This window comes from Photinus pyralis, unplaced genomic scaffold (assembly GCF_008802855.1).
Source record: "Photinus pyralis isolate 1611_PpyrPB1 unplaced genomic scaffold, Ppyr1.3 Ppyr1.4_LG9, whole genome shotgun sequence".
Taxonomy (NCBI): Eukaryota; Metazoa; Arthropoda; class Insecta; order Coleoptera; family Lampyridae; genus Photinus; species Photinus pyralis.
Window position 1 is genome coordinate 17,258,992 of NW_022170878.1, and position 24,695 is coordinate 17,283,686.

The 24,695-nt window shown below is 39.8% G+C and overlaps 2 protein-coding genes across 2 annotated transcripts in view; one reads left to right on the forward strand and one right to left on the reverse strand.

The window, feature by feature from the left end:
• Window positions 1–19,061, forward strand: part of LOC116180706 (calcium-binding mitochondrial carrier protein SCaMC-2) — a 28,925-nt gene extending 9,864 nt beyond the window's left edge. Inside the window, exons 3-7 of the mRNA XM_031500827.1 lie at window positions 4,007–4,094; window positions 4,261–4,372; window positions 17,669–17,827; window positions 17,878–18,448; window positions 18,502–19,061. Of these exons, the coding sequence (XP_031356687.1) occupies window positions 4,007–4,094; window positions 4,261–4,372; window positions 17,669–17,827; window positions 17,878–18,448; window positions 18,502–18,692 (1,121 nt within the window). The 3' untranslated portion in view covers window positions 18,693–19,061. The remainder of the gene's footprint in view (window positions 1–4,006; window positions 4,095–4,260; window positions 4,373–17,668; window positions 17,828–17,877; window positions 18,449–18,501) is intronic.
• On the reverse strand, window positions 18,985–20,075 carry LOC116180707 (6-phosphogluconolactonase). The gene is made up of 3 exons (XM_031500828.1): window positions 19,916–20,075; window positions 19,382–19,863; window positions 18,985–19,169 (listed from the first exon to the last, which is right to left on the reverse strand). The coding sequence occupies exons 1-3, from the start codon at window positions 20,031–20,033 to the stop codon at window positions 19,062–19,064; spliced, it is 708 nt and encodes a 235-aa protein (XP_031356688.1). The 5' UTR covers window positions 20,034–20,075; the 3' UTR covers window positions 18,985–19,061.
• Between the last annotated feature and the right edge of the window lie 4,620 nt (window positions 20,076–24,695).

Here is a 24,695-nt window from a genome sequence, read left to right on the forward strand (position 1 = left end):
CTATTACAGTGCCGAAGAGTTTATGCTTGCCCCATAACCCTTCATTTATGTTAATACTGTTTGTTTTCTATTTATTGATGTGTTTGTTTTATATTTTATTCATATATTTTGATTGTTATATACCGACTAATTTTACATGTTAAATATCCAGACGAGACTAAGCAGTGTCAACTGAATGTCAAAAATAAATATTATTATTATTATTTATATATGTATGTAAAAGTAGTTACCAAGGTCACCACCTGGTGGCGCCTCTAGTGTGACTGAGTCGGCCATATTTGCCTACTCTGGATCAAATTGCTTTCATGGACCTAAGCTGAAAAAAAGAAAATTTAAAATATCGAAGGCTATGAAAATGAAAAGTAAACACTGTTTTCGATACTTCTTCAATTAAGTTGTAATTAAGCTAGAAACGAAAATAAAGCCGTGAAAGCGCTAATGTTCTTATTTTTTTTCCGTTCGCCTGTCTGTTCGTCGGCACACGCGATAGCACAGTCTTTAGATGTGCAACTAACAATAGTTTCGTTGGGAAATCAACCAAACGGGTCCCAAAATTTGTGGATGTTGGAATTTTTTTTAGTTTTTGAATGGACAATAATTGCAGACGTAATGTCAAAGGCAGTTTTCTGTACAGCACATTTGAGCGTAATCAGTATATTAGCGGCATGGCTGAGAGATTAAGTGGAAGATCACGGACCTTTATTTTCCACCGAGGGGGTAATACTCGGGGTAATACATGAGCAAAATGTTGTACGAAAGACTACCACAGACTACAAGAGACTACCCCATGAATACCAGAGACTACCAATGAATACCATAGATCACCAATGAATACCAGTGACTACTCCAAACTACCACACAGGTGGCAGCGAGATAAGGAGTTGTATCTGGACTGTGACCGATGTTGGGCAAGATCCTTTAATTCTAGATCTAGATCCAGACCAAAGATCCGCACCTAGATCAAGATCGTCCTAAAATGATCTAGATCCTTTATAGATCCTCCATAGGTAAATCTGATTTACATGGGTGGATTTGATTCATTATTCGGAAAATGCTTAGGTACTTATCTCATTTTGTGTAACCCCTTCAGGTTTTACTTTTATCTATGCAAAATTCGCAAAACAGCAAGAAAAATGATGCGAAAAAGTCCTTCTTTGAAAATTATAATAACCGCCTACATCTGAATTACTACTTAAGGCAAAGTGGTGTGCTTACCTACATAACAATAACGTGTTTTTCGGATAATTCGGGTAGACCTGGCGGCGGCATGCCCATGAATCAGTTGTACAGGGTGAGTCAACGATTGCGCGGAGTAACTTAATGCCTTGAAGATAAGACTTTTCGATAGAGCCTTTTGTATTATGATATGGTTGAATATTCTCCACATTTTAAAAATATTTGGAATTATACAGGGTGCGCCCACAAAGTAGGGCGCCCAAATGGTACATTTTTTTCAATAGAACCCCCTGTATTTGAATGCATTGTTGAATTCTACGTGTAATTGTACCTCTTTTTTATTATATGGTTAATATCCGAAAAACTAGTAGTTTTAAAGATAATTAGATTTGTAAGAAAAATTGGGCATTTGCAAGCGTCAGTATATTGTCAAAATTATTAATTAAATTTTGATTCCAGGTTTTATATCTTTTATCCTGGGTTAAGTAAAAGTCAAATAAATACATCTACTATACAACATTAAAGAAATAGCTTACATGGTGTTTTTTTTTAGATCCAAAGTTACAAAACTTCATATTAAAAAATCTCACTTTTTTTAAATGGAACACCATGTATATTTTTCTGCCATCATTTCGCTCCTCCAAAAACCTCTAACTTTTGATAATAATGTCCTATACCTATCTCTGATAGTTTTCGAAATATCTTGGTTTTCCTGGGTTTTATATTCTAATCTTAACTAAGTTATATGTAATTTACATAATAGTGAGGTGGCCATGCAAAAAAAGGCAATTTTTATCTGCCTCGTTCAAAGCTAAAATCATATTTATTAATTCATTTTTCTAATAATTCGTTTAAGTCTATAAAAACTAGAGAATAAATTTGATAGTAAAAACATAAACAAATATGTTGGTTTTTCTACTTTTTATATTTTAATCTGAAATAAGTTCTAATTTACATAATAACGAGGTGAATATGAAAAAAAAAATGAAACTAATATCACTGACTGGATGACATTAGGAGTTAAATTAAATTTGCTTTATAGTCAAATGTTTTTACTTATTCTCCAGTTTTTGGACTTAAAATAGTTTGAAAAATAAATTAATCGATATGATTTTCGTTTTGGACGAGATAGATAAAAATTGCCTTTTTTTGCATGTCCACCTCACTATTATGTAAATTACATATAACGAATTTAAGATTAGAATATAAAACCCAGGAAAACCAAGATATTTCGAAAACAGAGATAGGTATAGGACATTATTATCAAAAATTGAAGGTTTTTGGAGGATCTAAATGATGACAGAAAAATATACAGGGTGTTCCAGTTAAAAAAGTGAGATTTTTTAATATGAAGTTTTGTATCTTTGGACCTACCAAGAAAAACACCCTGTAAGCTATATTTTTTATGTTTCATAGTAGATGTATTTATTTGACTTTTACTTAACCCGTGATAAAAGATATAAAACCTGGAATCAAAATTTAAGTAATAATTTTGACAATACACTGACGCTTGCAAATACCCAATTTTTCTTAAAAATCGAATTATCTTTAAAACTACTAGCTTTTCGGATATTAACCATATAATAAAAAAGACGTACAATTACACGTAGAATTGAAAAATGCATTCAAATACAGGGGGTTCTATTTAAAAAATGTACCATTTGGGCGCCATACTTTGTGGGCGCACCCTGTATAATTCCAAATATTTTTAAAATGTGGAGAATATTCAACCATATCATCATAATACAAAAGCACTCTATCGAAAAATCTTATCTTCAAGACATTAAGTAACTCCGCGCAATCGTTGACTCACCCTGTACTGTAAACAATTACCGATACTACCCCCTAAGCTAAACTACCCGTTGTGCTAATGACTATTCCCACTAAATCCCAAAAACTTGAATGGAACACAGTATTTTATTCTTTAAATATAGACAACGATTTACTCGTCCAATGTTAAAAACATTTATAACGTAAATAATTAAAATTGATCTTTGGATCTACTAGTGGAAGATCTATTATAATATAATTTAGATCTAGATACAAGATCATCTTCTAAAAAGGGTCTAGATCCAGATCTAAGATATATGTGATTAGCATGGAAACCTTGGCCTCGACCTAGGCATGTTTTTAAACACACAACACAAATACATTATTACTGATTGAATCGCTACCATCTTTAAAACTGAATCGTCACCTTCAATAACCAGCACTCAATCGAACTTTAAAAAGTATGCGATTTGATAGACAAAATCACAAAAACCATAGTTTATGCCGGAAATACCTATATACCAGCAAAAAAGTTAGTAAATGCTCATAGGAATACCAAAGACTACCACCAGAAAACCAGCGATTACCACTGACTACCATAGGAATACCAGAGATTACCATTGACTACCACGGGAATACCAGAGAATACCACTGATTACCTTCGGAATACCATAGACTACCACAGGAATACCAGAGACTACCACGGGAATACCAGTGACTACCAGTCATGTGTACGAAAGATTATCACACCGACTAACCCCTCGTTTTCCACAGACTGCACTATGAACCTGCCAACAAATTTATGAAGTTGTGAGGTCGCGATCTCTAGAACAATTTATCTTTATCGCAATTAACCTCCTAACCCTCAATCTGGTGTCATTAGGGCACATCCCTTTTGGCCTACTCTTTCGATAAGGTTTGTCGGTCAATGAAACCGATTACGTACCTGTACACAGTTTCGATTGGAAAAACGGTTAATCGCCACCGAACGGAAACCGCAAATACTTTCTCATTAAGTGCGCTATCCGTCCAACGGTAGTAATTGCCGCTTTTGTTGCAGGCAAAATCGATCTCGATGAACTTATCCGAGCATTCCAGGAGCTGGGCGTACCGCTAGAGCGCCAGGAAGCGACGAATCTCTTACAGAGGTACCTGTACTTTGTAGGTTTTATTTTAATTATTTTTCTTTGTGCGCCATCCCGCTTTATTCTTGTTTTTAACTGGAGCATGCCGCCGCCTTTAGTGTAGAATTAGAACTAAACCAAAACGGCCCGCCGCCGTTTAGCGATTTTTTGTAATCTCCCTTTGATTTAGGATGGACCAGGACGGCAGCCTCAACATCAGCTACGATGAGTGGCGGGATTTTCTGCTGCTGGCGCCGAGCAGCGATATCCATCAGCTCATCAACTACTGGCGTCACTCCACCGTAAGTACACTTTTTTCTTTGCCAAAACGCTCAGTTGTTTACGACGAGGTCGGAGCAGGATGAGAAAATTGATGTTATGGTTTAATAATGTAATTGCGTTGTTTATTCATTTATTGAATTGTTAGCGGGGTAGTGATCTCAATAGTTCCATATTCTAGTAGGGAAATTCAACCATCATTTTCGATTATGCAACTTTTAAGTTGGGCTGCGATCAAGAGAAACTCTACCACCAGATGGCGTAACTCTAAACAAAAGAGTACTGTTCATTTTGGTGTATCTCCACAGAGATTTGTTGTGTTTCTACATAGAATCGAACGAGTTGTATTCTGTCTTGCGATTTCTTGAAGGGACATTTTTAATAGGATGTCTGAGGTTCTCCCGAACTTTTTTAAGATTGCTAAGGAGACAAGTACTTGATCTCTGAAAGGTGCCCCAAGGGGAGGTTTTTGCAGAGTTTGTAAGACCGTTTTAAGTTTAGGGCGACTTTTAAATAAGTTTCAGAATTTGTAAAAAAATTCGAGCTTAATTTAAAAAAATATTAGGAAGATATTTAATTAACGTTTCAGAAAATATTCGAGTTTAATAAATGAGATTAAAAATTTGATTGTAGTTTTGATTTGAATCGTACGTTTCAGACCTTACAAAGGTGTTCGAGTTTTTAATTTTATAGCTTGACAAAAACGAGTAATTAAAATCATTCTGTGTGTATACTTGGGTTTTCTAATCGCCTCGCTTCACAATTGGGATATCGCCCCGAGCATCGCTCCGTGCAAAATATTCTTCAAGATCCAGTACCGTCAGATCCTGTAAGTGTTTGAAACTATAATTCTTTTTGCCCAAAATTGCCATGAAAACTTCATTTTCATGCCTACTTTATGCCAGGAAATTTTAGTTTCTACGACAGAGGCAGACCAGACTACTTTTCCTCCCACCTGTCACTTTACCGACCACGCCTGTTACTTTTCCGGCCAAATGTCTATAATGACTCCTGTCATGACAAAAGTTCCATGTGAAATCTCCGCATGGTAATCCCTTGGGGGAAGGGGGAGAGGGGGCAGATTGCAGAGATCTTTGAACTTGTTTGACCTTCAAAATATCATTTCAACAAAAAGGCGTTGCCATTGAACGACATTGAAAATGTAATTTGACGACCCAAACAATGGGGTCATTGACCCCCGGATCATCACCTGAGGAGAGTGGAGGGTGACCTTTGAGCTTTACCTTGCCCTACTTTCAAAGGTCGCCACTACGTGCCACACGACTCTTGACCTACTTGGCAAGGTCACAGTCACACGACATGCCTACGTACCGATGTCACCATCAGATGACGTGCGACCTTGAACTGTTGAACTGGGTCAGACTTGCCCTTGGATGTCCTTGACATTGTAATTTGACAACACAAAAATGTGAACATTGCCCTTGGATGACATTGAAAATGTTTATTCGACACCACAATTGAGGTCGTTGACCGTATATGACATTGATAATATAATTTGACACCATAATTGATGTGGTTGACCTTAGATGACATTGAAAATGTAAGTTGACACCGCAAAAATAATAGTAATAATAATAATAATAATTGAGCATACATCTAAACGAAACAAAACAATAAAATAATAAATAAAAATGGGTCTATTGATCTGGTATACGCTTAAAAATTTGATTTGACACCCCAAAAAATGAAATAAGATAACTACAGCTTGCGCTTTGAGCTTTATCTCGACCTCCCAAGGTCATCGCCATGTGGCACCTCACCTTGACTTACTTTCCAAGGTCACCAGCAGGTGGCGAACCTACTGTGTTCCGCAGGAAACGAAGAATGTTATGGTATGTGTAATGAAATGAACATGTTCTACTTTCTTTTCCAAAAAATTTACTAATTTTGGGGGAGTCGTATGGAATACTCCCCAGTGGCCCGAAAATGTTATGGTACGTGTAAGGAAATGAACATACGGTCATTCTCTCTTTTCTGGAGGGTATTCCATACCCCTCAGACCCCCCATTTCTACATTAATCTCCAAAATATGTACTTCTTTTGGCACTCCCACTTTCCTGTGACCTGTGATTCCTCAAATCCATCCGATGGGTAATATTCTTCAAATTTGTGAGGAGTCCCTTTTTTTATATTTTTCGCGCCGTTCGAGTCCCTCGGCAGGGGCGGACTGGGTAACTGCGGCCCAGGTGGAATTGCATAGGTTACGGGCCATTAAAGTATTAGTGTAGTAATGATGGGGGCGGGGGGGTTAGCTCTGAGGTGCACCACAAAAACGTTTTAAAGTACTCCTTTCTCGAAAATAAATTACCATACAGTTTTTTTTTTATTGCAGCTGATAATTAAAAGTAACAAAATATACAATCCACACGAGGTGCGTCGCCTATCATTGTATTTCAGCACTTTCAAAATACTACGACAAAAAATGATAAATTCATTGTAAAACACTTCAATTAAAACAGAATTTTTTAACAACCTAACATCAACCCCAATTAGAGAAACGTGTTAATAATTTATTAATAGTGCAAGAAACTAAATACAGCACATACTTATAAATTTCCAACTGGCCATTATGATCTACAGGCTAGGTGGCAATCGCCCCCCCCCCCCGGGCCAGTCCGCCCCTGTCCCTCGTGATTCTCGGATAATTTAGATTTCATTCCTCTCTGGTTCCTTGGAGTCATTTGGATTTATCGCTTGCTGTCTATGTTGTTCTGAAACAGTTTATTAGAATAAGGACACCCCTCCCTCTGCACTCTGATGACCAATGTTCATAGGGGAAGGATCCACTCCCGATACAGTTGGAAGAGAATAATAAAAAAGTATATGTTGCATACTCTTCGAGTACTGTACAAGTCTTCCATAAAATATATGGCACGCCACTGGAATATAGCACGCTACTGGAGACCAGAAATATTTTAGAAACATGGCGACGGTAATTGTGGACAATTTTGCTCCTAAATTTATTGGATACCTTTTATGGTCATAAATAAGAAGGTTCTGAGCATGCGCACTCTCGACTTTTTGCCTCTTTATACGGAGGACTCGCTATTTTTTCGCACACCCCAATCGCATACGGCGACTGGCTTTGATTCGAAGTCAAGAAGGGGGTACTGTAATGGGTCTTTTTGGATGCTTATGATCCGAAGTATCAATGTTGTTTCTTTGTGACAATTTACTAGTTTTGTATTAATCGGGTGCCAATGACAAATTGTGCCATCAATCAAGGCTGTTGGCAGACTTTGTAAAGACAGTGCGTTGTTATAAATTCGCCAATTTCGGTTCTCAGAAGAGTCGAAATTTTCTCAAAAAATAATCCCGAGCGAAGGAGCACAATTTTAAGCAATCTGTTTACTTGTCGGTTTTCCCAATTATGTAGCAATTATGGTCTTGTGTAACAGTGACAATACGAAGTTCGTAACGCAGAGAAATAATTCCCTTTAAAAATAACCTTCGCATAATATTTATTTTTAGGCCGAAAGCACGAGTGATTCAATGGCAACATTCCAAGGTTGAATTTGTGTACCTCTATCAGCTGAAGCAAAATTTGCCACACGTGTCGCCGCTTTTGTTTGGGCACCTTTGGATTTTCTGATCTGATCTCGGTGACGCTGACCGCGTCACGAACACGCCTCCACCGGATATCAACTATTACTATGCAAATAACGTCACATGCACACCCACAAAGCTTTCCATGACCTCTTCGTAATTGGTCATTTAATCGAAGCTTTTGAGCCGTTAGTAACTCATGCCTTTTTGTGTCGTCGAGATAAACAAAACAATTATCCTCAATTACCCGCGCGGTGACCAATTAGCGTAACTAGCAATCGCGCTGTGTTCCATTATCCTAACCTTTACGTGCCAAATTGCGAAATTCACTTTCACTCGATCGATCAATTCTGGCTGCCATGTTGACGTCGACCAAGACGGAAAGGAGAGCGTGGAGAAATGATATGGAAAGCAACCCGATATCGTTTTATAGGAAAATTTATCAGGTACTGACCTTTTTCTCTAGACTGTCGAGTTCAACGGTTCGCAATTATCTTGTTGTGTAGGAAAATTCATCGTAAACAAGCAGATAAGTCCCAAGATAAATATCGCTTGTGCAAATACCGAACGGGCAATGGTAATCGTAATTTCCGAGTCTTGCGTATCGAAACCATAGGTTTGGTCTTTTTCCCAAGGAGATTGATCCATTTCCAAAATCCTCATCCAACTTTCAGATCGGTGGTCTCAAGCCAAAACGGAAACGGACCGTGTTTTTAACAAGGAGTACAAACAGCAACAATTTTACTTGCGAATAGTGGGTTTATCATCTTCTCCAAAAGCGAGAAGATCAAGTCCCTGGGTTTTGGATGAGATTTCTGGATTGATCCATCATAAAAATGGGGTTGTCTAAGTTTTCGATACCCAAATTGAATTATACATCAGTCCCACGCCATCAATAAAGAATACTCCCAGCCCTTTCACCTTCAGTCGATTTATATAGAAAAAAATTCCAAGACCGCACACAACACTAACGTTTAACATAAAGATCTGATCCGAGACGGAATGACGGACAAGCGGGATCGTGGGGCACTTTTGGAAACCCCCAAAAATGGTCGTTTTATCAATTTTGAGGAAGTTACGCACATAAGAAAACTCGCTCCAGGTGAGTTCGTAGATTGAAAAAATTCTACCAGGAAAATTCACTATCAGGAAGATTCACCGCCGTAGTTGGCACGGAAAAAAGAAAATTCAGAACGGAAAATTCGTTTACAAGAGCTCGTGTATGGAGGTTACGCTCGTAAGAAAACTAGCTAGCTCCAGGTGAGTTCGTAGATTGAAAAAATTCTACCAGGAAAATTCGCTGGCAGGAAAATTCACCGCCGAAGTAGTTAGAATCGAATGATCCTCAAGAAAATTCGTTTACAAAAACTCGTATAATGAGGTTATGCTCATAAGAAATCCCTCCAGGTGAATTCGTACATTGAAAAAATTCTCCCAGGAAAATTCACTAACAGGAAGATTCACCGCCGAAGTAGTTGGCACGGAAAAATGACTTTCAAGAAAATTCAGAACGGAAAATTCGCTTACAAGAGCTCGTGTATGGAGGTTACGCTCATAAGAAAACTAGCTAGCTCCAGGTGAGTTCGTAGATTGAAAAAATTCTACCAGGAAAATTCGCTGGCAGGAAAATTCACCGCCGAAGTAGTTAGAATCGAATGATCCTCAAGAAAATTCGTTTACAAAAACTCGTATAATGAGGTTATGCTCATAAGAAATCCCTCCAGGTGAATTCGTACATTGAAAAAATTCTCCCAGGAAAATTCACTAACAGGAAGATTCACCGCCGAAGTAGTTGGCACGGAAAAATGACTTTCAAGAAAATTCAGAACGGAAAATTCGCTTACAAGAGCTCGTGTATGGAGGTTACGCTCATAAGAAAGCTAGCTAGCTCCAGGTGAGTTCCTAGATTGAAAAAATTCTACCAGGAAAATTCACTAACAGGAAGATTCACCGCCGAACTAGTTGGCACGGAAAAATGACTTTCAAGAAAATTCAGAACGGAAAATTCGCTTACAAGAGCTCGTGTATGGAGGTTACGCTCATAAGAAAGCTAGCTAGCTCCAGGTGAGTTCGTAGATTGAAAAAATTCTACCAGGAAAATTCGCTGGCAGGAAGATTCACCGCCGAAGTAGTTGGAATTGAATGATCCTCAAGAAAATTCGCTTACAAAAACTTGTATAATGAGGTTATGCTCATAAGAACATTCGCTCCAGGTGAATTCGTACATTGAAAAAATTCTACCAGGAAAATTCACTAACAGGAAGATTCACCGCCGAAGTAGTTGGAATTGAATGATCCTCTAGAAAATTCTCTTACAAAAACTCGTATAATGAGGTTATGCTCATAAGAACACTCGCTCCAGGTGAATTCGTACATTGAAAAAAATCTACCATGAAAATTCACTGACAGGAAGATTCACCGCCTAAGTAGTTGGCATGGAAAAATGACTTTCAAGAAAATTCAGAACGGAAAATTCGCTTACAAGAGCTCGTGTGTGGAGGTTACGCTCATAAGAAAGCTAGCTAGCTCCAGGTGAGTTCGTAGAAGGCAAAAATTCTACCAGGAAAATTCGCTGGCAGGAAGATTCGCCGTCGAAGTAGTTGGAATTGAATGATCCTCAAAAAAATTCGCTTACAAAAACTCGTATAATGAGGTTATGCTTATGAGAACACTCGCTCTAGGTGAATTCGTACATTGAAAAAATTTTACCAGGAAAATTCACTAACAGGAAGATTCACCGCCGAAGTAGTTGGCACGGAAAAATGACTTTCAAGAAAATTCAGAACGGAAAATTCGCTTGCAAGAGCTCGTGTATGGAGGTTACGCTCATAAGAAAGCTAGCTAGCTCCAAGTGAGTTGGTAGATTGAAAAAATTCTACCAGGAAAATTCGCTGGCAGGAAGATTCACCGCCGAAGTAGTTGGAATTGAATGATCCTCTAGAAAATTCTCTTACAAAAACTCGTATAATGAGGTTATGCTCATAAGAACACTCGCTCCAGGTGAATTCGTACATTGAAAAAAATCTACCAGGAAAATTCACTGACAGGAAGATTCACCGCCTAAGTAGTTGGCATGGAAAAATGACTTTCAAGAAAATTCAGAACGGAAAATTCGCTTACAAGAGCTCGTGTATGGAGGTTACGCTCATAAGAAAACTAGCTAGCTCCAGGTGAGTTCGTAGATTGAAAAAATGCTACCAGGAAAATTCGCTGGCAGGAAGATTCACCGCCGAAGTAGTTGGAATTGAATGATCCTCTAGAAAATTCGCTTACAAAAACTCGTATAATGAGGTTATGCTCATAAGAAAGCTAGCTAGCTCCAGGTGAGTTTCGTAGATTGAAAAAATTCTACCAGGAAAATTCACCGCCGAAGTAGTTGTAATCGAATGATCCTCAAGAAAATTCGCTTACAAAAACTCGTATAATGAGGTTATGAGGAACACTCGCTCCAGGTGAATTCGTACATTGAAAAAATTCTACCAGGAAAATTCACTAACAGGAAGATTCACCGCCGAAGCAATTGGCACGGAAAAATGACTTTCAAGAAAATTCAGAACGGAACATTCGCTTACAAGAGCTCGTGTATGGAGGTTATGTTCATAAGAAAGCTAGCTAGCTCCAGGTGAGTTCGTAGATTGAAAAAATTCTACCAGGAAAATTCGCTGGCAGGAAGATTCACCGCCGAAGTAGTTGGAATTGAATGATCCTCAAGAAAATTCGCTTACAAAAGTATAATGAGGTTATGCTCATAAGAGCACTCGCTCCAGGTGAATTCGTACATTGAAAAAATTCTACCAGGAAAATTCACCGCCGAAGTAGTTGGAATTGAATGACCCTCGAAAAAAATCAGGATGGAAAATTCCCTTACAAGAGCTCGTGTATGGAGGTTACGCTCATAAGAAAACTAGCTAGCTCCAGGTGAGTTCGTAGATTGAAAAAATGCTACCAGGAAAATTCGCTGACATAAACACGTCTAAAGAGGTTATGCTCATAAGAGAACTTGCTCCGGGTGAATTCGTAGATTTAAAAAATTCTACAAGGATCATTCGTTGACATAAGAAATCTTGCTCCAGGTGAATTTGTAGATTGAAAAGATTCTGCAAGGGAAATTCGCCGACATGAATTCGTGTAAAGAGGTTATGCTCATAAGAACACTCGCTCCAGGTAAATTCGTACATTGAAACAATTCTACCAGGAAAATTCGCTGGCAAGAAGATTCACTGCCGAAGTAGTAGGTGTGGAAAAATGACTTTCAAGAAAATTGTACCAGGAAAATTCGCTTACAAAAGCTCGTCTATGGAGGTTACGCTCAGAAGAAAACTAGCTCCAAGTGAATGGGTATCTTGCGAAAGAAGATTTACCGTCTAAGTAGTTGAAATCAATTAAATGACCCTCAAGAAAATGCGGAACGGGAAATTCGCTTACAAGAGCTCGTATAAGGAGGTTACTCTCATAAGAAAACTCGCCCCAGGTGAGTTCGTAGATTGAAAAAATTCTACCAGGAAATTACACCGACATAAACACGTCTAAAGAGGTTATGTTAATAAAAAAAAGTTGCTCCGAGTGAATTCGTACATTGAAAAATTCTACCAGGAAAATTCGCTGGCAAGAAGATTCACCGTCGAAGTAGTAGGCGTGGAAAAATGACTTTCAAGAAAATTCTACCACGAAAATTCGCTTACAAGAGCTGGTGTATGGAGGTTACGCTCGTAAGAAAACTAGCTCCAGGTGAATGCGTATCTTGCGTAGGAAGCTTTACCGTCTAAGTAGTTGAAATCAGAAAAATGACCCTCAAGAAAATGCGAAACGGGAAATTCGCTTACAAGAACTCGTATAAGGAGGTTTCGCTCTAAGAAAGCTCGCCCCAGGTGAATTTTTACATTGAAATTATTCTACCAGGAAAATGCTGTGATAGGAAGATTGACCGCCAAAGTAGTTGTATTCGAATGACCCCCAAGAAAATTGAGAACGGAGAATTCGCTTAAGGAGGTTACTCTCACAAGAAAACTTGCCCCAGGTACATTGAAAAATTCTACCAGGAAGATTGACCGCTCAAGTAGTTGGAATTGGACGAGCCTCCAGAAAACGCGCTCCAGGTGAATTTATACATCGAAACCAGGACCAATCGTCGACAGTCAGATTCACCGGCAAAGCAGTTGGATTCGGAAAAAAGACCCTCAAGTAAATTCAAAAGGGAAATTTCGCTTATAAGAACTCGTAGGAGGAAATTACTCTCATAAGAACACTCGCCCCAGGTGAATTCATACATTGAAAAAATTCTACCAGGGAAATTCACTGACAGGAAGTCAGCATAAGGAGGGGACTCTCATAGGAAAACTCGCTCCAGGTGAATTCGTACATTGAAACAATTTTACCAGGAAATTCGCTAACAGCACGATTAATCACCGAAGTAGTTTGATTCGGATAAATGACTTTCAAGAAAATTCAGAATGGGAAATTCGCTTACAAGAGCTCGTGTATGGAGGTTACGCTCATAAGAAAACTAGCTCCAGATGAATACGTATCTTGAGAAGGAAAATTCACCGCCGAACTCATTGGCAACAGAAAAATTATCCTCAAAAAAATTCAGAGCTAAAGGTGCAGGAAGGAAAATTGCCACCCCCCATCCGAATAGGTTAGTTCAAAAGAAATAGTTCCCAAGAAATCCGCTTCGACCTTCCCCATTCGTTTATTATCAATTTTCTAATCCAATAATCACCTACCGATTAGATAAGGTGTATACTCTTTAAAAAATAAATGGTGCACGTGGCCTGATAAGTTTATCTATATTTTTTCGTTCACCTGTCTTGGAGAGGGGCGGAGAATGAGAAGATTTTATTTTGGATTAGAGCAATTTCAAACATCTTTCTTCTCTCATTTTGTTTTTCTTCCTCGCGTTGGGCCATTTCACGCCTAGGTACATTTGGCCCCTGGATCTATTTGCTCGCTTCCCGAATTCACGAAAGCTGAGAATTCTCCAAGGAATCCGGGAACAAATACATCTACGAATATTCGCTCCCTGATTATTCTCTCCCAAAAAACTAGGCCTCACTGAAAATTTGTTCACTCTCCAACATTCCTCCCTGCCAAATTTGACATTGGAAAATGTTCCCCTCAAGAAAATCTGCCCTAAGAAAAAGCGTTGACGGAAAATTCGTTTGATCGCAAAATGCACTTGCTCCTGAAAATTCATCCACGAAACCTCGCTCTATGATTACTCTCCCCCAACAAAACTAGGCGTCAATGAAAATGTGTTCACTCTCAAACCCCCCTACCAAATTCGACGTGGGAATGTTGTTCCCTCAGCCCTAAAAAAAGGCGTTCACGAAATAGTCATTTAGTCGCATGGTTCGGATAACTACTTTATACTTGTTTTTGGGGGGGGAAGTCTACCAACAGGTTTTTCCCGCGCGCAAATTGGTAATTTTTCGGAAACTTTCTCCCGGAAGTAAACAATTGCCGGAATTTCCCCAACTTGTCGAGTACAACCTTCATTTCACTGTTGAGTGTGGTCAGGGCGACCGTTGGGGGAGTGCCAATTATTGGCGCATAATCTTCCAAAATTGGACATGAACCCGGGTCGAGCTCTCAACATCTCCGGTCGGAACTGGATGCGTTGGAATTCCAAAGATCAACGATCACACCATGTGACTTACTAGGAGAGATAGCGCGTTTATTTATTAAGATGCGCTTACTAATAGATAAAAAAGGGGAACGTCATCCTCGTACCTATTATAAATTCCCCCACTTCACTAATCGCCGCTCTCGATTCTCTCTCACTTCGGTGCCGGACGTCGGCGCACTTACTGTACTTTTTACTCGGCTCAGCTGTTCTCGCGTCTATAGCATGCGTAGCCAAATTTAGTCTAATTCGTGTTTTATGTAACAACGTCCGCGTGTGACACTCGTATTAATCATGCTACAGTCGACGAGAATAAAATCAGTGACCATGTTGGAGCAAGATTTGACCACGACATCCCTACCGGGTGTCGTCGACGAATTTATTGTGGTACTTCGACAGCTGCTCAGAAAGGTAGGCAATTAAGAACCGCTTAATTGGGTTTTCGCGAAGGTTCTCTCTTGCCATGGGGCCAACCGCGTTACCATGGCACGAAGTGTTGGAAAAAGGCGCTCTTCTTTAATCTCCATTATCCCTCGTCATAGAGATAAGCGAGGTTATCGTTATCGCAGTCGTAAGTGAGCGTTTCGAAAAAGTTCACTGGCAAGGTACAGGTCCATGGTAGTTCGGACAGCACCAGCCTGCTGCAACATCCAATCATTTCCAAAATCCAATGACCTTTTTTTAAAATTGAGAATGAGAAACAAAACTTCGTTTTTTTTAGGGTTGATTTTTTGGGAATGGACATTTTTTAATCCTTTCAAGTTTACAAATTATCGGAGATCAAAGGAATCTCCATTGGGCCTTTACAAACAACTGGTTCATGCAAATTATACATATAAGATACAGTGCTATGGTTCAAAGATATTGATTATTAAGTATACAGGGTGTTTTTTGTATGTACAGGAGAGGTTAAATGAGTGTAGAATGTGGCCGGCTAAATTAATTACACGAAACGAAATTTTTCGAATATGTGTGGAACTTCTGTTTGTTTAATTTCATACTTTGGAGTGTACAGTGTCATTCTCTACACATTTCCGATGTGGTGTATCTTTCAATTTTCAATCTAGTAGTAGGTTCTACTAATCCATGGTGGCAAAGCAGAATTTATTTCTAGTATTTTGTATTTTTAACAAAAGATCAATGGTTTGTCGGACTGTGGTTGTTAGCAATGAATTTCTTTCCTTGAGACCTTTCATTAGAGTACCATGAAGGATAAAACCAGTTCTCCCCCCCCCCCTCCTAACACCCTATATTTATAAGGAGATAAGGGATAAGGGAAAATGGCGGGAGTTGGTAGAAAACAATTACCTTCGTCGAGACCTTTAAGAGTACCGTGACAAATAAAACCAATTCCGCCCTCCCCCGCCCTTCATCTTACCACCCCCTGATTTCAAAAAGGAATCGTGGAAGACAGTTATAGTGTGTAAAACCAATTCTTTACGATGAAACCTTCGATTAGAATACCATGAAGGGTAAAACGTATGTTTAGCCCCCCCCCCCCTCTCAAAAAGTTTTGCATGGCACCAGTAGATGCATGCGTGTGCAAAATCTGGTTGTCCCATGCAGAAGTTAACGCACGTAAACCAATTCCTTTTGACGGCAGACTTTCATTAGAATACCGTGAAGAGTAAAACGTGGTTTCGCCCCCCCCCCTCCACAATTAAAAAAAAATTTTGGCACGACTAGTATCTGAGGCAAATATACAACTTGTGCAAGTTAATAAATAAATAAATCTTGGGAAATTATTTATGGGGGAGTCCCCCCTTCACACGACAAAAGTTAAAGGCCGTCTGGCACGCCTTCCAGGTATAGGCTACCTATTGTAAACTATTTCAGGAGCCTGGGACACCAAAAAGTAGTTCAAAACCGCAGAAGTGGGTCCGGACAGACGAACGAACAGAACGCAAACAATATGTGCCTTTCATTCTTAAAAAATGCGCAAAACATTTGTTGACACATGGTCTTTGTGCGACCGCCATTTTGAATTTTTAGCGTGCTATTTTTTGCGTTTTGTCCGCCTGTCTGTCCTAGAGGTCTGTAATTTGTCGCAGTAGGTAGCGTATAACTCGACGGTGTGCAACACGGCCTTTAAATTTTGTTGTCTTGAGGGGGCCACCCCCATTAATTATATCCAGAGTTACTGTTTCTGAAAGTAAAACGCGCACAACTTTCACATGGGACAAGCAGATTTTTGCACACGCATGCTCTCTAGTGGTCCAAAGTAAAACTTTTGAAAATGAGGGGCGAGGGGGGATAACACAGGGTCTAATATTCTAATGAAAGATCTCATCAAAGGAAATTGGTTTTTACAAACTATAATTCTCTTCCGCGATTTTAGAGACCAGGGGGTAACGGCAGGGGGGGGGGGTAGAAATTGGTTTTGATCTTTCATGGTACTCTAATTAAAGGTCTCAATGAAAGGAACCGTTTTCTACCATCTACCGTCCTTCTCTCTCACCCCTTATCCAAATTGAGGGCAAGGGGGGAGTCACTGACTTTATTTATCCTTCATGTTACTCTAATGGAAGAAATTGACTTCTACCAACTATCGCTTTCCACCACGACCTACTGTCGGCATCGGTTATATTTCCTTACCTTTCTGTAATTGGTGGAGGAGGAGGGGGTTTGAAAACTGGTAGGAATTAATTCCTACTGCCCTCTTCTCCAACATCTTTTCGAAATCAGTTATAATTCCTTATATCACTAGAACACTGTGAGACATCTCAAAACTATAAGTGCGAATATCTCGAGACTGGAATGTGGGAGGAGGGCACTTAGCGCCTTTCGGTTTTGCGACCCGAATCGGAAGGATCTACAGGACAAGCCGGCGTAGTTCGAGTACCTCAACACCACTATCCCTCATGCTGGCGTGCAAATGCCGGTTCCCAGTATAGCAGCTCCTCTTCGTTGCGCTGACATTTGCCACAAGGACAATTTGTGTGATTGGGATTCAAACAATACGCCCGGTATAAAATGAAAAGTAGGCTTAGAAACGTCGGCGTCGTGACAACGTCAGTTAGCTGCAATCAACTGACGCATAAACAGCACAAGATGTTCATGGGGAATCTAATACGACTCTGTGAATACCCGATCTGGTCCATGGTGAAACTAATGAAATGTTTTTTTCCAGTATTTAGACATCGGGGAGGATATGAACGTTCCTGATGATTTCACTCAGACAGAAATGCAAACTGGTATGTGGTGGAGGCATCTAGCGGCCGGTGGCGTTGCGGGAGCAGTGTCACGAACCTGTACCGCCCCGTTAGATAGGTTAAAAGTATTCTTGCAAGTAAGTGAACGATCGCGGCCGACTAGTGACTAACCCGAGACCTTTTCCAGGTACAATCGTCCCGGCAAACTATATCCGAGTGTCTCCGCTCGATGCTGAAAGAGGGCGGAGTGGCCAGTTTGTGGCGCGGGAACGGCATTAACGTTCTTAAGATCGCGCCGGAAACGGCCATAAAGTTCGCGGCCTACGAGCAAATCAAGAGGTTCATTAAAGGCGATGGCGATCACACTTTGGGAATGTACGAGCGTTTCTGCGCCGGGGCGCTGGCGGGCGGGATCAGTCAGACGGCGATATATCCCCTGGAAGTTTTAAAGACGCGACTCGCGCTCCGAAAGACGGGGCAATACAAAAGTATTTTAGACGCCGCCACCAAGATTTATTCCAATGAGGGCGTAATGAGCTTTTATCGCGGCTACATTCCAAATATCTTAGGCATCATACCGTACGCCGGAATCGATCTGGCTGTGTATGAAACGTTAAAGAAGAAGTACCTTAAAACGCATTCTAGCAACGAGCAACCCGGCTTTTGGCTTTTACTTGCGTGCGGCAGTTGTTCAAGCACTTTAGGCCAGATGTGCTCGTACCCATTAGCATTAGTTAGGACTCGGTTGCAGGCGCAAGGTAAGACTCCTGTTAATTTAATTGGAGAACTGTTGCTTAATTATCCTTTATAGTTACACAACGATCCGTCGACAAGGTGAACACGACCATGACGGGCGTGTTTCGTACAATAGTTCAAAAAGAAGGCGTACTAGGCCTGTATCGAGGCATTACGCCGAACTTCATCAAAGTAATGCCTGCAGTAAGCATAAGTTACGTCGTTTACGAATATTCAAGTCGACTACTTGGAGTGAACATGACGTGATGTAGGCAAAGCTTAGGAATCCATTTTATTTATTCTGATAAATGTAATAAATACAACCCTCTCAGCGCGCAGGAGTGAAGAAATCTCTGTCGCGGCAAATTACGTGAATGCTATTTATTTTGTATCGATACTAAGAAGCTTGTTACCCTTTTTTTCGAGAATTTTTTTTTTTTTTGGTCCAGGTGGTGTGTAACTTCTGCCTTTTTCACTTTAGGTGTTAAAATAAATAAATGTATTTACTGAAATGACATTCAATTAATGTATTCCAGAGGTTTAAAGTTGAAAGATGATGTGATGTACTTAATATTTTAATATGTTATAATTTATTGTAAATGTATTTCTATAAAATGTATTAAAAATTTAATAAAGTTACTTCTTCAAATATTTCCCCGCTGCTTTGTCCACGATCCAAAAGAGTTTGCCGGATTTCGGCTTGACTCGATTCACTGGAAGGTCCTCTTTATCGACTAGCACGCGCTATAACAATACATTATCACAATTTTGACAGTATATTAATACGGACCAGAATCCATGCTATATAAAAATTTGGAAGAATAATATATTTAATTTTTATATATTTATATTATTAAATATTGTGATATTTTAAAAATTGTAATATTTGTTCATTCTCCCAAATATTTAAATTGCGGGAGCAAAATCAGTAAAGATGAAATTTACAGTAAACTTACTCTCAACATGTCCGCCTTACCATCACCCCACATGGCAAAAATGCAAGCTTTCGCATTGTTAATCACGGGAAAAGTGATCGTGACCCGAGCCGGGGGAGGTTTCGGCGAGTCCGTGATCGGAGCGACCCACCTCGAGTCGTCTTCCAGAAGCGGATGGCCCGGGAACAGCGAGCAGGTGTGTCCATCTGGTCCCATTCCCAGCAACAGAAGGTCGAACGCGGGCCAGGACCCCGTAAAGTATTGCGCCATCTGTTGGACGTAATCCTTGGCGGCGACGTCCGCCGTAACTCCCTGCTTTATCTGTACGAATTGGTCCTCCGTTATCGGTACCTTTCCGACGAGATCTTTTTTGTACGCGCCGAATGTCGAATCCGGATCGTCGACGGGCACGACTCTCTCGTCGTTAAAGAAAATCTTCCACTTGCTAAAGTCTGTTCGGATTCCTTTTAATCCGGCGATTAGTAATGTTATTAGGGATCCACCTGATGAGCAAAACGTTCAATTACACGTAGCTAAATGACTTGTGATATTCACCTGAGACTCCCACGAAAAATCCATTGTGATCATTAATCGCTTCATTTGAAGCTGTTTCAATTAATTTGGCAAGTTCTTGACTTAATTCGTGCTCGTTTTCCTTTATTATTACACTCATTTTTAGGTTAGCGTTGTTACTAGCCGGCTGGGCAGAGATGAATGAGAGTTTGGGAAAGTGGGGGCTCGATGTCGAGGTAAAGGTCAATATTATCTAAACGATAATTAATTCATTATCTTTTGATTAATGTAAGGCATATACACCGTAATAATCCGTAATTGATACAAGAATACACAATGGTAATCGTCAAAAGTCCTGTAGCCAGACAACTTTAAGAAAATTTTTTTTGCGGATCAATCTGAGACAATTTTTTTTTCGGGGCTCAAAAAAAGACAGTTAACCTTCCTTTTTTACCAAAAATCGACTGCACCAAAATTTCTCGGGAAAACACTTTTTCTTATTAATTTTGGTGCGTAGAATCCAAAACAATTCGTACTTTTTCGATGAGACTTCTCAATCAAAAGTTATAGACTAGAAACCAATTTCGAAAGAAAATTCAAAGGGCTGTAACTTTTGAACTAGTAGCCCAATCTTGGAACTGTTTGAAATTATGGATTCTACAGGCCACATTCTATAAGAAAATTTTTTTTCCGGGTCGATCTGAGACAATTTTTTTTTCGGGGCTCAAAAAAAGGCAGTGTACAACCTTCCTTTTTTACCAAAAATCGACTGCACCAAAATTTCTGGGGAAAACACTTTTTCTTATTAATTTTGGTGCGTAGAATCCAAAACAATTCGTACTTTTTCGATCAGACTTCTCAATCAAAAGTTATAGACCAATTTCGAAAAAAAATTCAAAGGGCTGTAACTTTTGAACTAGTCAGAGACTAGTAACAAGTCTCTGCTCCCGGGGTGTTTATACACCCCAGCCAGCTTCGCTATTCAACAGAACCTCGCCATGGGTCGTCTGCGCCCCGTCCTTTGGGATTTGAATGAGATTAGATTAAGTTACATACCTATTGCAATTAAATGTTATTTGTGTATCTGGATTTTTCATTGCCAAGACAAAGGTTATACCCACTGGTGCCGAGGGTTCACAAAGCTTGTATTTTTATTTTATTTTAATTTTATATTTTTATTTACTTTTTGGCGTGACTTGTACACGCCTTGCGCCCAAAATTATATGATATAGTTGACCCCCCCCCCCTGTGGGCGCCCATTGTAAGTACCGTATTTATTTTTCATACTTTCCGACCCGTAAATATTAATTAATTAAGTTTGCCGCACGGTATTTACCGCTTTTGCTTTTTCTTGCAGAGAAATTTCTACCGCTGCGTTTAATTGCAAGCTTTTTGTAACTGTTTGTTCCATTAATTATAAAGGGAGGTATTGTTTCTCTTTCCTGCATTTGATTTCCCGTAGCTACCGCTAATTAATTGTAACTTGTGGATCTAGTCACTAGTGGTTACGGATTGAGTTACTCCTTTCACCTGTTTGAGAATAATGTTGACCTTCCGACCGTCTACAAGCCGTCGATAGGTGAGGCAGTTGGTTTTTTAATGCGCATGGGAAACAAAACAATCTTTTTGACTGTTGACTGTCAGTTACAAATGAAAAAAAAGTTCCAATTGCTTATGAGAGAAACGACTAATTTGCACTACGAAAACATCCCTTCCCCCGGGGATGGAGGTAAGTCCAAACTTTGCGTGCGTTGGCAGAACGAAACTCGAAATCGCAGTACAGGTACTAACTAATCAGAAGATTTTATTAAATAACGGACGTCGGTATAGGTATACAACGCAATGCTAAAACTCGATACACCTTGAGCGATTCCCTCGGGAAATTATTAAATGTAAAGTTCGTGATGTAATACGGTATTTACGTTGAAGAACATACATAATGTAGTTTGTAATGTAATTGTTAATGCATGAAAACTGTCCATTGGGTTTGATAATTTAACGGATTTAACCCTGAAATCAATACTCCTCCGCAAAACTGGTGCCGAATTTGCATTTAAACCGGACGTTGTTGATTACAGCGGAACAATTTTCATTAAGCTCGGTGGAAATGTGAATATTGGACAGTTGTGTGTAATTTAGTTGGAATTGAAAATGCTTCGCTTCGCTTAAGTTGTGCTACCAAGCGATTACTTTGTCTGTCTGTACGTCGGGTGTCGGAACTGCGCCATGAACATGGTTTCGAAATTTAACAAAATTCTTTCTCACTACTCTAATGAGGACCGTATACCTACCAGAGAAGTGAGATATTAACTATTGTACATAAATTCCTCTTCACGCGCCTTTCAAGTACATCTCACGTTTCCTTAAATATCTCTTCAAGTACGTCAAGTTCTCAAATTGCCTTCATGTTTACCTCAATTCCTTCTTAGGTGCCTCTGAAGTACTCTTCTCAGGAACTTCAACTTTTCGTCACAAGTTCCTCTCCAATTCTCTTCAAATTTGTATCAAAAAAAATTAATTGTTCTTCTTAAGATCCTTTTCGCTACTATCGCACATTTATGGCTTTTATAATTCCCTTCGAAGAATTTTTTAAAGCACTCGGCCACTGTTTTGACGGAACGTCCGTCTAGTTGAAATTATGTTTTAATCCTTTTTACTCCCACAAATTTCACTGTTTGTCGCTTCCGAATTTTAAGTATTCCTCACGCGCTAACAAATTTAACGCTGACAGCTTGCTCAAATAGGAACGACTTTCCTATAACACTTTACGTTCCCGGGACGTGAGTTCCAACACAGCACTGAGTGCTACGCTGGCTCACAACCGAATGTCTTCAAAAATCTCTTGCCGGATTGATCCCTACCTATCTTTTTTAATTAATTAACGCCCTAAAATTGCGCTTTATTAATGAAATCGGCCATTTTTAACAATTCACTCGTTTGATTCGTTTAACATCCTCCATTTGCGCCATCTCTAGAACCGTAACTCGAAATCCCACGCAAGTTTAAATGTGCAATCTTGCATTTCCCATATTATTGCAATGGAAACACGTCACGCACTTCTGTACAGACAGACAGACAGACAGACAATATAATCTACACCAAATGCCGGGCAGACTCGTGCGGTCGGAACTACTCAGCAAATAAGGTCTTGATAACTTTTTTCTGGGGGATATTTCATAACTCCCAGCCCCCCCCCCCTCAATGACGTACCATTTCTGAGAAATTGTGTTAAAAGTGGAGGGGGTTCAAAACGACTAAGCAAAGAAGGGCTCAATTACCCTTTCCCTATAACCCTCAGTATCTTTATGGTAGTGTTCTGACAATTGCAATGGAACTATCGCTGTGCTGGAGGGTATTTTATACCCCCCAGACCCCCCGGTAGTACCTTCTATCACAAACCGTTTAGGCTTCAGGACTCGTATGACAGTTGGTGGTGAATGATTATAAGGTCCTCTTTTTCGTATTGCAGAGAACCGTGGGGGGGGGGGCGAGGGTGCCTGGGGGGTATGTAATGTCTCCCCCAGTAACGAAAAAGTCGATGACCATTTTCGGAAAATTGTGTGGAGAACACCTTCTCTCACAAACAATTTAGGCTTCAAAACTCGCATGATAGTTATTGGGTAAGAATTATGTGATCCTCTTCTCCGTTCTGCAGAAAACGTACCACCAGGGGGCCTGGGGGTATATAATACCCCCCAGCAACGAAAAAGTCGATGACCATTTCCGGAAAATGGTGTTAAAATATTCCTTTCCTTGTACGTGTATAGTAATATACTGGTAATTACAATGGAACAGTAGTGGCGAAGGGGAGAGGAGGGATATTCCCCAGACCCTGAGAATTATGAGGTCATCTTCTTTGTAGTGAGGAGAACGTATCGCCGGGGGGTATGGAATACCTTGAAAAAGCGATCAAACTATGACTGTATGCAAATAATTAATTGATACCGCTATGCCGATGACAATGTCTTCTATCTCCCCAACTCCACTATGACAGTACGTGTCAATCCGGTTGGTAGCATTGATGGACACAGATGACATCATTGACATTGCCTGTGTTTCGTTATAATTATTACATTTGTATTAAACTCGTAATTAACCCAACAACTAGGATCAAATTAGGACTACACTAGAATTCAAAAAGAACATGTCAAATCCATTCAGAACCCAAAATTGAACATACTCTTATTTAGCCAATACGGCAACGGTTTAAATGTAAATTGATTCAAACTCGATATAAAACGCATAGAAATCGTAAGAAGAACTCACAAGGTTATGCAAATGGCCGTTACTAACGTATTCGCCAAAATTCAATTTATATCCTCCACAATAAGAGACAAGTGTTCAGACTCGATTTAAAATAATTCCGGTATTCGCCAGATATTAAATTTATTAGAGATGAACACGCGACGTGGAAAACGCATTCAACCCGGAAAAATGGGATCGAATCCTAAATGCGAAGTATGCGATCCCCCCAAATACCTGGAACAATGATCAAAAGTTACCTATTACACAGCTTTCTACTAACAGGGCAGGAGGGAAAACTGAAAATTACGTGCGGAATTTCGCACTGATCGGTCCTTGGCACTCTGGAACATTTATCTGGTCTTGGACCTGGAAATTACAATCGGACCACGCACAGTTGCTTTTCCTGCGCTTGTGGATGGTTAGAGTGTGGCAGCTCACAGAACAACGAGAAGAAGATACCCGGGCGACATATTCATGCGAATGGGAGCCCACGAGATCAAAACCAGCCGATAGTGTCCAGTATCTATCTACTGGACAAAAAGGGGACTGACTTTTTTCCCATACCTAGAGGCAGCTA

Excerpts from the sequence above, each read along its gene's own strand:
- LOC116180707 (XM_031500828.1), bottom strand. The coding sequence starts at position 20,033 with ATGAGTGTAATAATAAAGGAAAACGAGCACGAATTAAGTCAAGAACTT. Across the intron at positions 19,864-19,915 it reads ATTTTTCGTGGGAGTCTCAG|GTGGATCCCTAATAACATTA; the intron begins GTGAATATCACA and ends TTTGCTCATCAG. Across the intron at positions 19,170-19,381 it reads GTAAGGCGGACATGTTGAGA|CGCGTGCTAGTCGATAAAGA; the intron begins GTAAGTTTACTG and ends GTATTGTTATAG.